We start from the raw sequence: 20,611 nt of genomic DNA, 5'->3' as shown, positions 1-20,611 counted from the left end.
TTTATTTAATTTTATTTAATAACGTTTTAAATAGTTATAGACACTGTAGTTTCTACATTGTGTGAATGTGCACCTTAATGTTACTTATAGTGGTGTGCAATAGCCAATTATTATATTAGATTTTTTTATTTTGGAGAAAGGTTTGATTTTACTCCAAAACTAAAAAAATATTTACAAATTATTGCGTTTCACCTTCCCTGAAAAGCCTTGTTACATGCAAGAATAAATATATTTTTTAAAATATATTATTAGAATATACAAATACTTAAGTATATTAATAAGTAGGCACTTTTATTTGAGTAATATTAAATCAAGTTCAAAATCAACTAGAAAATATTTGTGCCTTTTCCAGCACTGATTATGCAACTATAAGTGACTAAACTATAGCGGCACTAATTTTATACTTATAAATGATTTCACAAGGACATCTGACTAACATAACACAAGAGCATCTCACTTACATACATACATGCAAAACGCTTTACCAGAAAAGAAAAAATTTTCAAAACATAAGGTAAATCACACTGGGATCACATCGTAAGTGTGGCAATACAGAGAGCAAAACAGTACTGAGGAGGTTATAATCTAGGTGAAACCTGCCCCAAAAACACCGACTACGCCACCCTAGGAGTTTCGCCCAGAGAATGATTTTCTTTAGTTCCTAATTGCACTACTATTGATTCACTTAAGGACACACAGGTAAGTAAACAAACCAGCCAGAGACGAGGTTCAATTTATAAAAAGAGATCAAATTTTATTCACTAATTAAAACAATTCAGACCACATTCATACTTGCTGCTGAGGCTTACCCGTGGGGGAGGAAGGAGTCACAGAGGCACAAAGGAATCCCAGGAAAGGCTACCACGTGAACACACACAAACACTGAAAGACACAAGTGAACACAGCCAAAGAAAACGGGGTAGACAACACAGCACGCAGGAAGGGGATACCACCACCCGGACACCAACACCACCCACTTCGGCTCTCAGCAACTGAAACAGACGCAAACACACGATCAACAGGGGATTCACTCAAACAAAAGAAAGCATCAATGTAATCTTTAAATGAAAAAAAACAAATTGAAAATCTTAAATACAAAATAACCAAACGGCCAGAACCAGCAATGGTTCCAAGAGGCAGTACACTAGAAGTATAGATGTAAATTCTTAGACACTTCTCAGTAAACAAAGAAAAGAACACAAAATAAACAGGGTAAAGTACTGTACAATGAAACCTTGGCCAAGGAAAACAAATCCAATAATAAAACAGAAAACAATATTTAAATGTATTAGCAATCTCACTGATAAAGAAACAAACTAGAAATACAAATGAACTAAACTGAAAGCAAAATAATAGAAAAGAAATATAGATACTTGACACAAATTATAGCTGAAAAGAGCCAACCCCTTCAGCTGCATTCAAACAGTTAAAATACTAGCCCACGTCGAGCTAGAGGCTCGCACATTCAGCCGTATGGCCGTGATTGCCCAAAGGCCGTGAAGGCAGAACGGTTGGACAGCGATCGGCAACGTTCCGTGCAAAAATGTTCAAAACATGCACGTTAGATGAGTGCGACTCAGACGTGTAACGATCAAGTGAAGTTGATGACAATTCTGCGCGTTAGGCCAGCAACACTCCAGGACGGCGTGCATAAGTCAGATTAGATTACAGTTATGGATACATACAATGTTCAAAAAAAAGGTGCACGTTTAACAAGCAGCAATCCAGGCAAAACAGCAGCTAGTGAATAAAGCTCTGCAACTGACGTCAATCTCCCGATGAACCAGCCCCGTTCCTGTTGTTTATAAAAAATGAATTAACCCCAAATCAAACAAATAAATCCGACATCATGTATCCTACATACCGATCCAGCAGCGTTTTAGATCACCCAGAAGGAAACCGCTCAACGGGTACAAACAGTACAGGCAGCTTTCAGTGCTAACATCCACTTGTGTTGAATGTCACAACAGAGGAAAGGACTGGCCCGCCAACCGGAGATCTACGATCGTTCAATGGATAGTAAACATAACGGCAGCCCATAACAGTGAAATCGGTTCAGAGACAGCAGAGTCGCTACTTTACCTGTGGACGCGCAGCAGCAAAACACAGAGTGAGTGACCCGGAAGTATGATGCACTTCCGTCACCAGCGAGCGAGAGGGCAGGCAGAAAGACTACTACCTGTATTTATGGGAAGGGCTATGGCACTGATTGGCCAAAAGAACGCAGAGTGGTTATGAGTTAAACTCATACTGCTACAATCTACCCCACCTTTTGGATTGTCGCCCCGACGATGAATAAGTAGAATTAATACCATATACTAGCTCCAAGGCCGAAACAGCGCCATTACTACGTTGGACACAGGGTCAGGAGGATCAGCAGCATTGTCCGCTGCCACTACCGGTCTTGGCAGGTGATAGACATTGGAATGCTGGCCCGCCGTTGACCGTGCTGTCCGACGTATGGCCACTTCACTAACTGCTGGAACAAAGCAAGGCAAAGAGGGTAAAGAGGAAGTAGGTCCTTCTGGTGCTCTGATAGCAATAGGCACTAAGGGGGTTTGCCCAGTAGGTGGCACAGAAGCTGGTGGAAGCTGCAACCGAGGGGTGGTTTGAGTAACAGATACTTGAGTGGGGATTACCAAAGGAGCCTCGTGCCTCAACACCACCAGATCATCCCCTGACAACTCGTCTTCCGACTGAGGCAGGTCAGCAAGAGGTGAACAAGGTGAGGCAGCATCACTTGGATGAGCCTCAACCACAGCCTTCAACAGTGCACGGTTGACCTGCCTGGCTTTGGTCGGCTCGTCCACTGGTGCAATTGTGTACACAGACCCTCCCTCTCTGGGCACTTTGAGGATTCTGTACTGTACAGGACCGTAAAGGTCACGGAGCTTACGACGCCCCCGTGCAGTAAAATCACGAAACCACACTAGCTGGCCCAATTTAAAGGGTAAAGCTCTCACACGGCGATCATGGTGATTCTTACGACGTTCGGCAGCAACCCGCAACCTCTCTGTAGCACCTTCGAAAGCCAACTGCAAGCGGGTCTGGTGCTCCTGAATCCACTCATGGATGTTTCCACCCACGGGATCCTGAACTCTACCCAACAGGAAGTCGACTGGTAGTCTAGGCTCTTGTCCGAACATTAAAAGGAACGGAGACTCCCCAGTCGACTGATGGGGGGTGGTGTTATAAGAGAACAGGACCTGTGGCAAGCAGGAACTCCAGTCCCTCTTCCGAGACACTGGCATAGTGCGCAACAAGTTATGGAGTGTCCTATTAAACCTTTCGCATTGGCCATTCCCGGCCGGATGGTATGGCGTGGTGCGAGACTTTTCAATGCCATAAAGGCGACACAGCTGTTGAATAAGGGAGCTCTCAAAGTTGCGGCCCTGATCAGAGTGAATACGGGCAGGGACACCAAACTTGGAGAACCACTCTACCACTAGAGCTTGGGCCACAGTGGGGGCACGTTGGTCAGAGGTGGGAACAGCAAGTGTGTATTTGCTAAAAACATCCGTCATAACCAGTACATTTTCTAAACCACTCTGGGTGGGTTCTAACACTGTATAGTCAATGGCTACAATCTCATTAGGCCGTGAGGCCAACAGGTGCCCCATAAAACTAGAACTAGGATGTTGAGAGTCCTTGCCAACTTGGCACCTCTCACAGGCCTGACACCACTTGGACACGTCTGCAGTCATACCCGGCCAATAACAGCGCCGGCGTAGGAGCTCCAAAGTCCTTTCTATGCCCTGATGGCCATGCTCCTGATGGACCTTAGTAAGCACCTCTTCCTTTAGGGAAGCAGGCACCACCACCTGCTAGACTACTTCCGCACCGTCAGGGCGAAACACCTGGCGATACAGGACATCACTCCTCTCAACCAGCCTGTCCCACTGTCGAAGTAACGCCAATGCAGGCTGGGACGCCCTTTGACGCTCTTCAAAGTTGGGGCGCTGCTCACGTCTCCAAAACACTAAGACCTCCTGAATAACCGGATCAGCCTGCTGGAGGGTACAGATATCAAAAGTGGTGAGATGAGGAAGGACCATGACAGCAGATTGAATTGCTTCAGGTCCCTGGAGAGCCTGCCGTAGAGGCTTGGGGAGTGATGTAACCTGAAGCATAACTTCCATATCTGCTGGGGCCGGAGGATACTGGCGGGATAGAGCATCCGCATTCTTGTTGTTTCTACCTGAGCGATACTTTATCTCGAAATCAAATGACGCAAGCTGGGCTGCCCAGCGTTGTTCAGTTGCACCAAGTTTAGCCGATGACAAATGGCTAAGCGGATTATTGTCAGTAAAGACCAAACATTTATGGCCCAGCAGATACTCACGAAATTTCTCCGTCATGGCCCACTTGAGCGCAACAAATTCCAATTTCATAGAGCTGTAGTTCACCATGTTGCGCTCAGTGGGCCTTAAACCCCGGCTAGCGTAAGCTACGGGCCTAACCTTACCATGTTGCTCTTGTGATAACACGGCACCAAGGCCACCATGACTTGCATCTACCTCCAAAATAAATGGAAGTGAGAAGTCGGCATACGCAAGCACCGGAGCACTGGTGAGCCTGGCTTTCAGGGCTTCAAAGCTGCTATGGCACTCTTCTGTCCAGTCTTCAATGACAGATCGCTCTGCCCTTCTCTTCGACTTGGTGGCACCCAGATGTGCCACAAGCTTGTGTAAAGGGGCCGCCAGCTTCGCAAAACCCTCCACAAAGCGGCGGTAATAACTGGCGAACCCAAGGAACGACCGCAGCTCTGAAACAGTAGCAGGAGACTGCCAGTTGGATACCACCTCTACCTTGCTTGGATCTGTGCCAACACCCTTACTGGAGATCACATGCCCCAGATACCGCACCTCTTTCTGGAAAAAGGCACATTTGGTGAGCTTTGCCTTTAGATTTTCCCGTTGCAGACGACCCAGCACCACTTCCAACCTCTCCAAGTGCTGCTGGATTGTGGAGGAGAAAACCACAATGTCGTCAAGGTAAAGTAACAAGGACTGATTTTGTTGGTCACCAAACAGCCGTTGCATCAATCTTTGAAAGGTGCCGGGGGCGTTACAAAGCCCAAAGGGCATGCGATTCCATTCGAAAAGCCCAAAGGGCGTGCAAAACGCAGTCTTGGGCCGATCTGCCTCAGTAACCGGGACCTGGTTATACCCACTGGCCAGGTCCAAGGTAGAAAACCAGCAAGCACCCGTAAGTGCATCCAAGGATTCCTCGATGCGAGGAAGAGGAAAAGCGTCTTTCCGGGTTTTACAGTTAAGCTGCCTATAATCGACACACATTCTTAGGGTTCCATCCTTTTTCTTAACAAGGACAATAGGACTGGCATAAGGACTGCTACTCTCCCTGATCACCTGTGCCTCAAGGAGTTGGTGAATGTGCTCCTTAACCAGCTCGTAGTCAGACGGAGGAATGCGCCGATAGCGTTGCCTGACAGGAACATTGTCTAACAGAGGAATGTCATGGCTAATCAGGTTAGTACAACCAAGGTCTCCATCATGAGCAGAAAAGACAGAGTTGTATCTCCCAAGGAGGGACTTTACCGAACCCTGTTCTTCAGCAGACAATGATGAAAGGTCCATGACCGCTATCTGATCCTGCACCGTAGGAGCAGCAATCTGAGATGCCACTGTGGCCACCCCTGAAGGTACCTCGGTGATTCCTGCAGGCAGGCTAACAACACAAACATTGTCCAAGGTACCTACAACAGTACGTGGATAAAGCAGCACATCAATAGTACCTACATTCACCACTGGGATATAAGCAGTACCCCTTACCACCCGAACCAAGGCAGGAGACGCGAGAAGTCCAGCTGGTAGGCCAGAGCTAAGGGGTTCGAACAACACAGTATTTTCAGAGTATTGCGCTGAGCAGGTGGTAGTGACTATTTTCATCACACCCCCAGGAATCCGGCAAGCCTTCCTGCCTCGCACTCTTACATTACCAGCTGTATCCTCAAGGGAATGAGTGCTGGCCTGCTGGCACCCTTGCAACGCCTTCACAACAGATTCTGGACTGTTGGCAACCACGGGTAAGTCAAACATGGCCAAGCCATGCCGACTAAAAAGCTCTCGGTAGCATCTGCGAATCACGTTCATCCCCAAAATACCAGGGACCTGAGAAGACACCCCACCAGGGGGATCCTTAACTACCAGCAACCCACACCGCTGCAATAATTTACCACAAAGCTTAATGTCAAGCTCCAAGTAGCCCAGATAGGGAATGGCCAACCCATTGGCTGCCCTGAGCTGCAGCCAGTGACAAGACTGGAGCCTCTCTTGACTCCATGGCTCGAATTGCTGGAGAAAGAAACTCTCAGTGATGGTAGAAACCATTGAACCGGTGTCTACCAGGCAAGGAACCTCAACCCCACCCATACACACATCTAAATGTGGACAAGATGACATCAGTTTTGAAGTTTCCGCCAAACAACCAAACGCAAATGAACCAGTATCTGCCCCCTCCGAATTGTGGCTCTGCAATTCGGCGGGTGCTAGTTTTCCGACGCCGGAGCAGGGCGAAACTGCCTGTTAAAGGGTGGAGGGGCAGGTGAAGGAAAGTGTGCACGAGCAGGGACACGTTCTCCTTCACACTCCCTAGCAAAATGGCCAGGCTGCTGGCACCGCCTACATATTATGGGGCCATTGTGAGAGGAACGACCGCGCTGGTTAGAGCTCTGCATGCGGGCAATGCTTTGAGTAAGCTGGTTGAGCTGCCCTTGCTGCAGCTTTAGCATCTCTCGCATTTCACTCAGCTCAGATACTTGGGGTGAGTTAACAACCGACCGAGAATCACTCTGAACGCCAAACTGGAGACCAAGGGCTGAAGGAACAGAGTGACTCCGGCCCCTAGCGCCCCCTGGCAAACCCTCTCGCTCCCACCGAATTGCCTCTGCCCTCACCTCCAGCAAAGTAGCGACTGGCTGTCTACGCACACACGGTTTCAATTCGCGACGGAGAGCGCCGTCAAGTACATGCTCAACAAATTGATCGCGTAGCAAAACTTCAGCATTTGGTATTTCACCAGGAGCACGCTGCTTTACCGACGCCATAAGGCTCATTAACGCGAGGGAGAACTCTTGCAAGTTCTCCCCCTCCTGCTGCCGGCGGGAGAAAAACGCTTCCTGCAAGGCTACATAAGACTCACAACAACCGTAAAGCTCCTGTAAAACGGAAATTATCTTAGCTGGATCCTCACGTTCGGCAATGGGACGAAACTTTACTTCATCGCGGGCTTCCCCTTCTAGGTGATCGAACAAAAAGAATGCCTGATCGGATGTTGACAAATGACGCGCCCTCATACAAGCTTGCACTTCCTCAATCCATTCGGTTAACCCTATGCCTGATCTTCCCCTAAACATAGGACATTTTCGGTCCCGGGGCACAAAAACTAATCTCTCAGTCGCAGGGGCTCTAGCCATGGGTGGAGCAATAGGTAACACGTTTGGGGGTGCGGAACTAGGTCCAGGCACGGCCGCAGCCTGTTCCAGGCGCAGCCTCTCATTATCTGCTCTTAACTGCTCAACTAAATCCCTCAACTCCTGTAACTCTCCCTCCATACTTACCCTACCCAATAAAGGGAAACTCTACCGTTAGGAGATAGGGAGGCGGAGAGAGAACACCAGCTGCTGTTTTGCCTATGACACAGAACAAAAGAAATGTGAACACTCATACACAAAAAACAAAATGCACCATGAGCCACAAAGTAGCAAACAAGAAAGATAAATAAAAAAAAACTAAACAAACAAAAAATAACATGCAACAGGATTGAACACGTCTCGGCTTTAATTTGTAAAGACCCTGCCGACTACGCCAAATGTGGCAATACAGAGAGCAAAACAGTACTGAGGAGGTTATAATCTAGGTGAAACCTGCCCCAAAAACACCGACTACGCCACCCTAGGAGTTTCGCCCAGAGAATGATTTTCTTTAGTTCCTAATTGCACTACTATTGATTCACTTAAGGACACACAGGTAAGTAAACAAACCAGCCAGAGACGAGGTTCAATTTATAAAAAGAGATCAAATTTTATTCACTAATTAAAACAATTCAGACCACATTCATACTTGCTGCTGAGGCTTACCCGTGGGAGAGGAAGGAGTCACAGAGGCACAAAGGAATCCCAGGAAAGGCTACCACGTGAACACACACAAACACTGAAAGACACAAGTGAACACAGCCAAAGAAAACGGGGTAGACAACACAGCACGCAGGAAGGGGATACCACCACCCGGACACCAACACCACCCACTTCGGCTCTCAGCAACTGAAACAGACGCAAACACACGATCAACAGGGGATTCACTCAAACAAAAGAAAGCATCAATGTAATCTTTAAATGAAAAAAAACAAATTGAAAATCTTAAATACAAAATAACCAAACGGCCAGAACCAGCAATGGTTCCAAGAGGCAGTACACTAGAAGTATAGATGTAAATTCTTAGACACTTCTCAGTAAACAAAGAAAAGAACACAAAATAAACAGGGTAAAGTACAATGAAACCTTGGCCAAGGAAAACAAATCCAATAATAAAACAGAAAACAATATTTAAATGTATTAGCAATCTCACTGATAAAGAAACAAACTAGAAATACAAATGAACTAAACTGAAAGCAAAATAATAGAAAAGAAATATAGATACTTGACACAAATTATAGCTGAAAAGAGCCAACCCCTTCAGCTGCATTCAAACAGTTAAAATACTAGCCCACGTCGAGCTAGAGGCTCGCACATTCAGCCGTATGGCCGTGATTGCCCAAAGGCCGTGAAGGCAGAACGGTTGGACAGCGATCGGCAACGTTCCGTGCAAAAATGTTCAAAACATGCACGTTAGATGAGTGCGACTCAGACGTGTAACGATCAAGTGAAGTTGATGACAATTCTGCGCGTTAGGCCAGCAACACTCCAGGACGGCGTGCATAAGTCAGATTAGATTACAGTTATGGATACATACAATGTTCAAAAAAAAGGTGCACGTTTAACAAGCAGCAATCCAGGCAAAACAGCAGCTAGTGAATAAAGCTCTGCAACTGACGTCAATCTCCCGATGAACCAGCCCCGTTCCTGTTGTTTATAAAAAATGAATTAACCCCAAATCAAACAAATAAATCCGACATCATGTATCCTACATACCGATCCAGCAGCGTTTTAGATCACCCAGAAGGAAACCGCTCAACGGGTACAAACAGTACAGGCAGCTTTCAGTGCTAACATCCACTTGTGTTGAATGTCACAACAGAGGAAAGGACTGGCCCGCCAACCGGAGATCTACGATCGTTCAATGGATAGTAAACATAACGGCAGCCCATAACAGTGAAATCGGTTCAGAGACAGCAGAGTCGCTACTTTACCTGTGGACGCGCAGCAGCAAAACACAGAGTGAGTGACCCGGAAGTATGATGCACTTCCGTCACCAGCGAGCGAGAGGGCAGGCAGAAAGACTACTACCTGTATTTATGGGAAGGGCTATGGCACTGATTGGCCAAAAGAACGCAGAGTGGTTATGAGTTAAACTCATACTGCTACATAAGCACACGCAGAATAACACCAATATTGAGGGAAACCACAGGACATTCAAACTCACTCACTCATTCATCCTTTCACACTGCACTGGTCAGCACAGATTTGGCAGAGGTCTTCAGAAGTCTGGGTGGGTGTCTTCACTGAATATTTAAGTTCCCCCCTTCTTCCTCAAACTATCATATGGGTTAGCAAAGAAAGGAAATATTTCAATGTTCATTATTTTTGTAATGTTTTAATTCATAATTAAAAGAAAAACAAATGAAAAAAAAAGCGCTATTAATCAACCAACCGTTAATGTTTAGCAGTCACCTTGTCACACTTGTGGTCTTCCCGGGTCAAAATGACCGGCTTACAAAAATTGCTTATAAATCTCTCATTATACCATATTATCACCCAATATTGGATTCAATCTTTTTGTCAACTTGTTCTCTTTCAATTAGTACTGGTTTTATATTTCTATTTGCATCTGATTAATCGTAAGCCTCATTTATCTGAGAGTAAGCATATATATTTTTTTGTAAAAAAAACATTATTTTTGAATATTTTTGGAAATATTAAATTACATATGAAGAAAATTGGCACTGTTGATCACACTAGTCTACTTAAATTTTTCACCAGCAAAAAAGTTTTGAAAAACTTTTATTTTGTACAAAATGGCGCAGAGTTACACTTGTGGTGTTCCAATGAGCCATTGAAAGTGAATGGGAGAGACTGAAAATAAAAGAAAAATTTAGTTTTCAGGAGCATGTTCACTATGTTCGTGTATGTGCATGTGTGCTTGCAAACATCGAGCCCTTGGACGTGTGCATGTGTGGATACATGCATACACACACTACCAAACACACACACACACACACGCACATATACCAAACACACATACACACTCTACCAAACACACACGCACACACACACACACACACACACATTAAAACACACAAACTGTTTTGAGAATTCTTTTTCTTTTTCACAGAGAAACTTGATCCTACCCTGAACTGCATCTAATATCCATTCATTTATCTGACATTCATCTACACACACACACACACACACACACACTCAAAAAACAAATAACCTTTATCTTTTGTTTGTTTGTTTTGTTGTACTGGTGGGTGTAAAGGAATGAAAATATTCAAACACACATGAGTGTTGAGCTCAGCTCAGTGATGTTGTGTGTCAGAGAACAGAAGTACAGGATCATCACGACTGTGTCTGGATGGAGAACTACTGATCCCAGCAAACCTTCCCTGAGTTTTGCTCTTCCTTTGGGAACTGTTCCACAAATATTATTTGTGGGTTTTGAATAGTTATTTTGTGTTTAGCTGTGCATACAGTTTTTTTCAATTGCTTACACACAAAATTAAAAATTTGGCTCATTGTGTCAAAACTCAACACACAAGATTTCTTGACACAGCACTTGGAGATCAACATCTAACTGCCAATGCAAAATAACATTCTGCAATCAAAACGAAACACTTTAACTTGAAAAGGCCCTCTTCGGATCGATAGGAAACACACATGCACATGCAATATAAACAGTCAAAGCAAACACAACACACAGGTCAACTGTACTCAAGACACTGCCTACATTTGTAGTCTGTAAACCGTGTTTATTTCCACAACCAAAACTCAGTGTACAGGTGCAGAACTACTATAAGTATTAAACATCTGGTGTAGGTGTTTCTATTGCAGGTCCATGTCAGGGATCTCGTCGTCGATTGGGGTCGGGCCACAGCACCTCGTCCACATCACAGGCAATGTCTTCCCTTGCCAGGCAACGGGGAAAATATCTCCGTGTGTGGCGTATCCACCCATGGATCGACCCCACCTCGATGTCCCCACATGCCTCCTCCATCGCTCGCAGGAGCGGCACGCGTACATGTGGTAGGCGGTCATAGACCTTCCACCGCCATGCCGAAAAGAATTCCTCGATCGGATTTAGGAATGGGGAATAAGGGGGCAGGTGCAACACCATGAAATGGTCGTGGTTGGCAAACCAGTCCCGGACCAGAGCAGCCCGGTGGAAACTGACATTATCCCAGATGACAACAAACATGGGCTGCCCTGGTCTGTCCTGTGTGACCACATCATGTAGTGCATCGAGAAATGCCAGTAGGTGTGCAGTGTTGTAGGGTCCTAGGGTGGCATGGTGATGGAGGACCCCTTGACCACTAATGGCGGCACACATGGTGATGTTGCCCCCGCGCTGCCCGGGGATGTTCACGATGGCCCTTTGGCCGATGATGTTCCGGCCCCGACGTCTGGTTTTTGCCAGATTGAACCCAGCTTCATCTATGTAGATGTACTCATGTTGCTGCGCTGCCGCATCCAAGGCCAGGACAGTCTAAAAAAACATGCATATACCAAAATGTCACTATTGTGTTCCTGAATACAGCGGTACTGCCTCTACAATGTCGCACAATGACTGTGGATTGGGTTGGACACATTCGGATATACTGCAAAAAATCTTGTCTTAAAAATCTTGTTCTATTGGCAAAAAAGTCAAATTTATCTTGTTTTCAGGTAAAACAATCTAGATGGTTAGCTTCATTTACATAAAAACAAGATAAATGTGACCTTTTTGCCAATGGAACAAGATTTTTAAGTATTTTTTTTTTTGCAGAAGGGGGGCGACTGCAAGTTATATATCCATGTAAACACACAACTGTCATTGAAGTGGTACTGTGGCACTCACCTGCACATAGTCATAGCGAAGGTTCTTGACTGCAACACTGTTCCTCTCAAATGGAACCTTGTAAAGTTGTTTCATGCTGACGTGGTGTTCCCGCAGGACCCGGGCGAGTGTCGTCGTACTGACACTGTGCACATTGTGGAAAATTGCCTGGTCTTCGAGGATGCGCTCACGCAATTGGCGCAGGGTGATGGTGTTGTTTGCCACCACAAGGTTGACAACGGCCAGTTCCTGGGCATGGGTGAACACTCGTTGCCTCCCTCCCACGGCAGGTCGCCTGGCAGTTCTGCAAACAATGCATGATTAGTGTCGATGGTTAGGTTCTGTTCCCCATCCCGTACTGTCATACTGTACGTGGTGAAATACTGTATAACCAGATTCAGCCAGAACGCTGATGCACAGCAAATTTGAAAATGCAAATTTAACACTCTCAGAGTTACAGTCAAATTAACACTCCCCCAGGGTTTATATGTAAACCACTGTAAAAGTGTTAAATTACTGTAACACTGGAAAATGTACACTAACACTAGACAATTTGCTGTGTGGGTACTGTGCAGTCCTTTGGCGTTAATTCAGGACATACCTGTTTTCTTGTCGGTATGTCCGAATGATGCTGGCTACCGTGAAGCGGCTGAGGTTGGGCCGGACCCTCTGCCCGGCCTCCCTCATAGTCAGGCCATGGTTGATGACGTGGTCCACCACAGTGGCCCTGATGTCGTCAGTGATAGTTGTGCGTCTGCCTGGTTCCCGTTCAGGTTGGTGCCATTCTCCTCTCCCTCTTCCCACGTCTCTTCCTCGATCTCCTCTCCCTCTTCCCACCTCTCGTTCTCCTCTCCCTCTTCCTCCATCTCTTCCTCGATCTCCTCTCCCTCTTCCCCCATCTCGTTCTCCTCTCCCTCTTCCTCCATCTCTTCCTCGATCTCCTCTCCCTCTTCCTCCATCTCTTCCTCGATCTCCTCTCCCTCTTCCCCCATCTCTTCCTCGATCTCCTCTCCCTCTTCCTCCATCTCGTTCTCCTCTCCCTCTTCCCCCATCTCGTTCTCCTCTCCCTCTTCCTCCATCTCTTCCTCGATCTCCTCTCCCTCTTCCCCCATCTCGTTCTCCTCTCCCTCTTCCTCCATCTCTTCCTCGATCTCCTCTCCCTCTTCCCCCATCTCGTTCTCCTCTCCCTCTTCCCCCATCTCGTTCTCCTCTCCCTCTTCCTCCATCTCTTCCTCGATCTCCTCTCCCTCTTCCCCCATCTCGTTCTCCTCTCCCTCTTCCTCCATCTCTTCCTCGATCTCCTCTCCCTCTTCCCCCATCTCGTTCTCCTCTCCCTCTTCCTCCATCTCTTCCTCGATCTCCACTCCCTCTTCCCCCATCTCGTTCTCCTCTCCCTCTTCCTCCATCTCTTCCTCGATCTCCTCTCCCTCTTCCCCCATCTCTTCCTCGTCTTCTCCTTCCCCTTGGTCCTTCGGCCTCCATATTCGCAATTGTATCACGACAGGTGCGCATACCTGAGTTCTATTTATAGTGCTACAGCTGTGACTGATTGGTGTTCAATTACCGGTTAAGTGTTTTACTGTGTGTGCGGGGGTGTTGCTATTGTCGCATGTGTTTTTATTATTGAATGGATGTGCTGTATGCAAAGTGTTTCCTCATTTTCCAACGTGTGTAACATACAACACTCTGTGTGTAGTGTTTTGCACCGTGTGTTGTACAATTGTTTGCAGTGCAATGCCTACAATGTGTTTATTCATTTGGTGCCTGTGTGTAAGACATGCATGCAAACGGTGCGGTTTTGACGCTTTGATCTGGGCATTCACTTTTTGTGTTTTAGCAATTGGGAAAAACTGTAAGTCACAGTCAGGTGAGTTTGAAGGAGAGAGAGAAACACAGAACAGATAAAGAGCTTTTAAGGTCAGTTATTACTGTATTTTCTACGGTTGAAGAGGAGGATCAACTAATCCTGTGCCGTCCAGTAATGTTTATGACAAAGCTCAAATCAACAGTTCAAGATATGATGATATTACATTATTTACATTTGTTTCAAAGTCAGAGTATTTATTATTCCTTCTTAAAGACGCGTTTGATTTGGTTTATCCATAAATATTTATTAATGCATTAACTATCAAACACCGGAAAAATACTGTATGATTTGAATCTTCTGCTTTTTATGCTGGTATGTTTTATGTTTTCATTTATTAATATCATAATGATCACTGAGATATACTGTGTTTCAGGATCCAGTGGAGTGGATGATCATGTGTTCATCAGTTCTGGTGGAAATGTGCGTCTGTCCTGTAAAAATGCTCTTTCTGACTGCACATCAACTACATGGACCTACACCAGCTTCAGACGTTCAGCAGCAGTTGAACTGATTACTGGAGGGATAAAGAAGAAAGACACAGAGAGACACGAGAGACTGAGTCTGGAGTCTGACTGCTCTCTGAACATCAAGAACGTCACAGAAGAAGATTCTGGATATTACATCTGCAGACAATTTGTGAATGGACGACAACAAGGAACTGATGCTTATGTTTTTCTGCATGTTCTTCATGGTAAGTTTATGATTATGTGGTCAATTTAAAAAGAGCAGATTCTTTATTAAACTCAGATGATGATTGAAGAGTGTCTTGTGTTCAGTTTCAGTGTCATCATCATCATCATCATCTTCATCATCTTCATCTTCATCCTCACAGACTGAGATCAGTCCAGGCCGCTCTGTGACTCTCTTCTGTCAGTTGTATTCAGATACTGTATTCGTCTGTGATGATTTGGTTCGTTCTGAGGGTGTTGAGCTGTTGTGGGTGAATCAGACTGGTGTTGATCTGAAGACAGACTCCAGATATCAGATATCATCATCATCATCAGATCAATATGACTGTATCATCACTCTGACTACAACACTCCTGGATGAAGATGACAACAGAGAGTGGAGATGTCGGCTTACTTTTAGAGATCAACTCGAGATCTCAGTCAGATACACTGTCAAGTATTCAGGTGAGAAAACACTCTCATGAATCAGTGTTAGAAGTTATCCTGTGTGTTAACTAGTTAAGATATAATGGTAATATTGCACAGTATGAATAAACCTTCATCTTCACAGCTCCAGCTGGTTCAACGACAGCAGTGAGTCCAGTCCACATCACACACTCTCAGGATCCCTCAACTATAAACACACCAGAGACTTCTACACGAGGTACATGATGATGCTGACGCTTTTAAGCCATTGATGATGTTATTCACAGAACAGTTGAACATAATTTGTCTAACATAATTATATAGAAAAAAACTTATAGACACTCTACCACAATAGATATAATGAAATATGTCAGTCTTTTTCCTTTTGTTTCTTGAAAGAAGAGCAATAAACAATAAATAAATCACAGGGCATTAATCAAAAGTCAGAGATCAGAATCGTTTGAAATCTCATTTGATGCCGATGCCTTTTGTCTTTTGTCTATTGTGGTGGCAAACAATTTTACATCACTGAATAAGAGACAAACATTTTCCAATAGTCTTTGGTTAAGTTTATATTCTTGCAAGTGTAACATTACGAAACTATTCTTTATTAGCATTAGCTAGTTCCCTTCAACAGGTATCCTAAAGGATTCAAAGAGAGGGAGAAAAAGACTTGTATACAAAAATAATCTCAGTTTATTATCACAAATGGTATGGTTAAAATGTTGAAGGTTGGCAAATAATACTGTCCAGAGGCACACAAATGGCCAACAGCAAGGCCTCGCTATCACAGAAACACAGTGCATCAGACACCTCAATCTCAGTTAGCACAGCACCCCCAATAGGAAAACTCCATACACAGCAAGATCGAAACGGAATAGTATATGTGAAACCACACCAAATCTATGCTAGAGGCTAGCTTTGGGCAAGTGCCGCGCAATGTTATAATACTGTTTGCCAGACCATTAAAAAAACAAAAAACACCCCTTAGAAAAAAATAAAAATTATATATATATATATATATATATATATATATATAAATAAATATAGCTGCAAGCAGCGATTACGGGCCCAAGCCGGTGGCACCGCCACCCCGGTGCCTTTAGTTGCAACTAAAGGCACCAAGGTGGCGGTGCCACCGGCTTGGGCCCGTAATCGCTGCTTGCAGCTATATTTATTTATATATATATATATATATATATATATATATATATATATATAAACCGCCACCCCGGTGCCTTTAGGGTTCCTGTGCACGACGGGCAATAATGTAACTCCGCTTTGACTGTCGAGAAGAAGTCTGCTTTAGAGCTTGCATCAGTGTGGGTTTTGCAAAAGTGCGCATTGAGGGCACATATAAGAAATTTTTTTATATATATATATATATATTAGTGTTGTCAAAAGACCCGGTACTTCGGTACCATTTCGGTACTAAAAAAATTAAATGGTAACGGTACCAGCTTTTCTTAAGTACCGGTGTAAATTCATCATTTCATAAATTCGTTTCCTCGCCACGGCCAAAACGTGCGAGATATCAAAAATCCGTCCGCAATTTAGCATCCTATTCTAGCATGATTCACCTTGATTTACCATGTTATAGGATGATTTACCATGATATACCACATTCTAGAATGATTTACCAGGATTCTAGCATGATTTACATTATTTACTATGATTTTCCATGTTTCTATCTTTAATAACCATGATTTACCACGTTGCTAGTAATTATGTGAAGCATCAGAACAAATGAAGTGATAAACTGACAAAATATGATTGTGTTATAATAGTAATTGTTATATAAGGGATTTTTTTAGTGTCTAAATAAATGAATGCAAAAGCACATGTGAAAAGACTATTAATAAGTAGAATGTCCAGCAGAGGGCAGTAGAAGACCACTTATTGACTCACTTTCATTTTACAAGTCTTGATGTTTACCAGTATTTTGCACCAAAGCAAACCAGTTTTTGCATGTTAACTCCATTATGCATGCTTACACACATTACACGTCCATCATAATAACAAATATATAGCTTTAAGCATTTGTTTGTTAGCCAATGCTGAAAGCTGATAAAAAGATTACAAATATAATCCTGCTGCTCTCTCTAGTGGACAACAGTGGTATTACAGCCTCCATCTTACAGTTGAAGTGAATGAATGAATGGAAATTTGGCGTGGCCACCGTTATACTTTCGCTTTCAGGCTTCCCATTTCTCAGTGTGACACAATTGTCAATAGTAATACAACAATAGATGAATTTTGATCAAATGTCATTGTAAATGTTAAAATACTGATTTTATAAAGTCTAAATATGAATTATATAACAATATTAGGGAGTAGTATGATGAAGAGACAGCAGGGGGCAGTATAATACCACTTATTGGCTCTATCTTTTTAACAAATCCCTCACACCCCAAACACACTAACAGAGGGAGGGGGGGGAGAAAATCCACCACAAGTCCACATTCAAACAAAAATATCTGACTTCCTGTTGGTCAGGGCTAATGAGTGTAAATTAGAAAGTTGTCCGGATCGAAGAGAAGAATATACGTACCGAGTTTGGTTACTGTAGGTAAAACTAATACCCCATTTTTGACTAAAGGTGGCGCTACTGAGCCCCTTACCACGCCCGTTTCTGAAACTTCACACATGTCTATTACACAATAAATGTCAAATGCATGTTGAGTTTCATGCAATTTGAAGCATGTTAAGAGCCTCAAATGCATCCAAAAAGAATATAAAAGTTTAAAGCGTTGCCATGGCGACAGTATTAAAGATATCAATAATCCTTTCACAGGTCTACATCTGTCGTGTGTTTACATTATACAGATGAAGTTTGAAGCAAATCGGGTACAAATAAGAGGGTGAATTCAAAGCATTTTGAAAGTGACACACTTCCTGCTGCCAGTTGGTGGCGCTATAACTTTGACTCACAATAGTCACATCCATGTGATCGCCCTCTTACAGCGAACACACTGCTGAAGTTTCATCAAGATCAATTAATGTATGAGGATGTTATAACACACTTCCTGTTTCCAATATTCGCCATAAATTCGTTTCCTCACCACGGCCAAACCGTTCGAGATATCAAAAATCCCCTCGCAAGTTTTCATCCTCAATGTCTTGAGTTCATGCACACCGAGTTTCGTGGTGATTGTTTGAATCGTCTAGGAGGAGTATTTTAAATTCCATTGAATGCGTTTTTCTAACTACCCCAAATAGCTGACTTCCTGTTGGGCTGGGGTAAAAAGTCAGAGCACGAAGGATATATGAACCGATGAGATCTATAAGTGTACCGAGTTTCATATTATTCCACGCAAGCGTGTTTGATTTATGGACCAAGTTTTCGGACCCCGTTCCAGGGGGCGCTGTCGAGCCCCCCTGCCACGCCCGGGTACCAGCTTCAGTCCGGCTCTAATGGCCGCGGGTTCTGACATTTGTGCAAAGTTTCAAGAGTTTTTGAGTATGTTAAGGGCCCCAAAAGCCCCCAAACCCTTGAAGAACAATAATAATAAATATAGCTGCAAGCAGCGATTACGGGCCCAAGCCGGTGGCACCGCCACCCTGGTGCCTTTAGTTACACTAAAGGCACCGGGCTGGCGCTGCCACCGGCTTGGGCCCTCCATCGCTGCTTGCAGCTATATTTATTTATATATATATATATATATATATATATATATATATATATATATATATATATAAAAAGCCGCCACCCCGTTGCCTTTCGGGTTCCTGTGCACGACGGGCAATAACGTAACCCCGCTTTGACTGTCGAGAAGAAGTCTGCTTTAGAGCTTGTATCAGTGTGAGTCTTTCTGCTCCCCTCCAAACACACACAGAAAAGGGGGGGCTGTCTGTGTGTGTGCCCTCCCTCCCCCCCCCCCCCCCCCCCCCCCAAAACACACACACACACACACACACACACACAGAGAGAATGGCAGGGGGAACTCTGTCAGAGAGAGACAAAACCACATTCAAACCAAAATATCTGACTTCCTGTTGGTCGGAGCTAATGACTGTAAATGAGAAAGTTGTCCGGATCGATAAGCACAATATACAGACCGAGTTTTGTGACTGTAGGTAAAAATAACCCCCCCACTTTAGTCAAAAGTATCTTGAAAGTAACACACTTCCTGCTGCCAGTTGGTGGCGCTATAACTTTGACTCACAATAGTCACATCCATGTGATCGCCCTCTTACAACAAACACACTGCTGAAGTTTCATCAAGATCAATAAATGTATGAAGACGTTATAACACATTGTGTTTCTCTTTTCTCGCCATAACTTTGTTTCCTCGCCACGGCCAAACCGTTCGAGATATCAAAAATCCGTCCGCAATTTAGCATCCTCAATGTCTTGACTTCATGCTGACCGAGTTTGGTGGCGATAGGATATTTTTTCTTGGAGGAGTATATCAAATTCCAGGGGCATGCATTTTCATACAGCCCATAATAGCCGACTTCCTGTTGGACTGGCGTAAAACTTAGAGCACGAATGTTGTTTGGCCCGATGATATCTAAATGTGTACCGAGTTTCATACTTATTCATGCAAGAGTGTTTGATATATGGACAAGTGTTCGAATCCCATTCCAGGGGGCGCTGTCGAGCCCCCATGCCACGCCCAGGTACCAGCTTCAACCCGGCCCTGATGGAAGTGGGTTCTGACCTGTGTGCAAAGTTTCAAGAGTTTTTGAGCACGTCAAGGGCCCCATAAGTGCCTGAGAAGTCGCACACAGCAGAGAAAGGGTTAACATAAAGCCCCCCTCCTCTCTCACACACACAGACACTGAGAGAGACTGACAAAATTCTCAGATCTTCTCCCATTCAAACCAAAATATCTGACTTCCTGTTGGACGGGGCTAATGAGTGTAAATTAGAAAGTTGTCCGGCTCGAGGAGAACAATATCCATACTGATTTTTGTTACTGTAGGTAAAACTAATACCCCATTTTTGACTAAAGGTGGCGCTACTGAGCCCCTTACCACGCCCGTTTCTGAAACTTCGCACAAGTGTACTAGGCAATAAATTTAAAGTGTCTGTCGAGTTTCATGCAATTTCAAGCATGTTAAGAGTCTCAAAAACTTTAAAAAAGAATATTAAAGTTTGATGCGTTGCCATGGCAACAGTATTTAAGATATCAATAATCCTTTCACAGGTCTACATCTGTCGTGTGTTTTCATTATACACATAAAGTTTGAAGCAAATCGGGTAAAAATAAGAGGGTGATTTTAAAGCATTTTGAAAGTGAAACACTTCCTGCTGCCAGTTGGTGGCGCTATAACTTTGACTCACAATAGTCACATCCATGTGATCGGCCTCTTACAGCGAACACACTGCTGAAGTTTCATCCAGATCAATTAATGTATGAGGATGTTATAACACACTTCCTGTTTCCAATATTCGCCATAAATTCGTTTCCTCGCCACGGCCAAACCGTTCGAGA

General features: G+C 44.2%; 2 protein-coding genes across 2 annotated transcripts in view; one reads left to right on the top strand and one right to left on the bottom strand.

Annotated features, from left to right (window-relative positions):
- LOC306999933 (uncharacterized protein) overlaps positions 1 to 20,611 on the top strand; it is a 39,406-nt gene that overhangs the window by 3,790 nt on the left and 15,005 nt on the right. The window contains exons 4-6 of the mRNA XM_079615049.1: positions 14,450 to 14,767; positions 14,853 to 15,209; positions 15,316 to 15,408. Of these exons, the coding sequence (XP_079471175.1) occupies positions 14,450 to 14,767; positions 14,853 to 15,209; positions 15,316 to 15,408 (768 nt within the window). The remainder of the gene's footprint in view (positions 1 to 14,449; positions 14,768 to 14,852; positions 15,210 to 15,315; positions 15,409 to 20,611) is intronic.
- On the bottom strand, positions 10,978 to 12,976 carry LOC307002683 (uncharacterized protein). The gene is made up of 3 exons (XM_079620533.1): positions 12,811 to 12,976; positions 12,231 to 12,513; positions 10,978 to 11,879 (listed from the first exon to the last, which is right to left on the bottom strand). Exons 1-3 carry the CDS (start codon positions 12,894 to 12,896, stop codon positions 11,235 to 11,237), a joined length of 1,014 nt encoding a protein of 337 aa, XP_079476659.1. The 5' UTR covers positions 12,897 to 12,976; the 3' UTR covers positions 10,978 to 11,234.

Source organism: Phoxinus phoxinus (genome assembly GCF_949152265.1).
Source record: "Phoxinus phoxinus genome assembly, chromosome: 1".
Taxonomy (NCBI): Eukaryota; Metazoa; Chordata; class Actinopteri; order Cypriniformes; family Leuciscidae; genus Phoxinus; species Phoxinus phoxinus.
The sequence above is the reverse complement of the archived record's forward strand: the minus strand, read 5'-3'. Positions and strand labels throughout refer to the sequence as shown.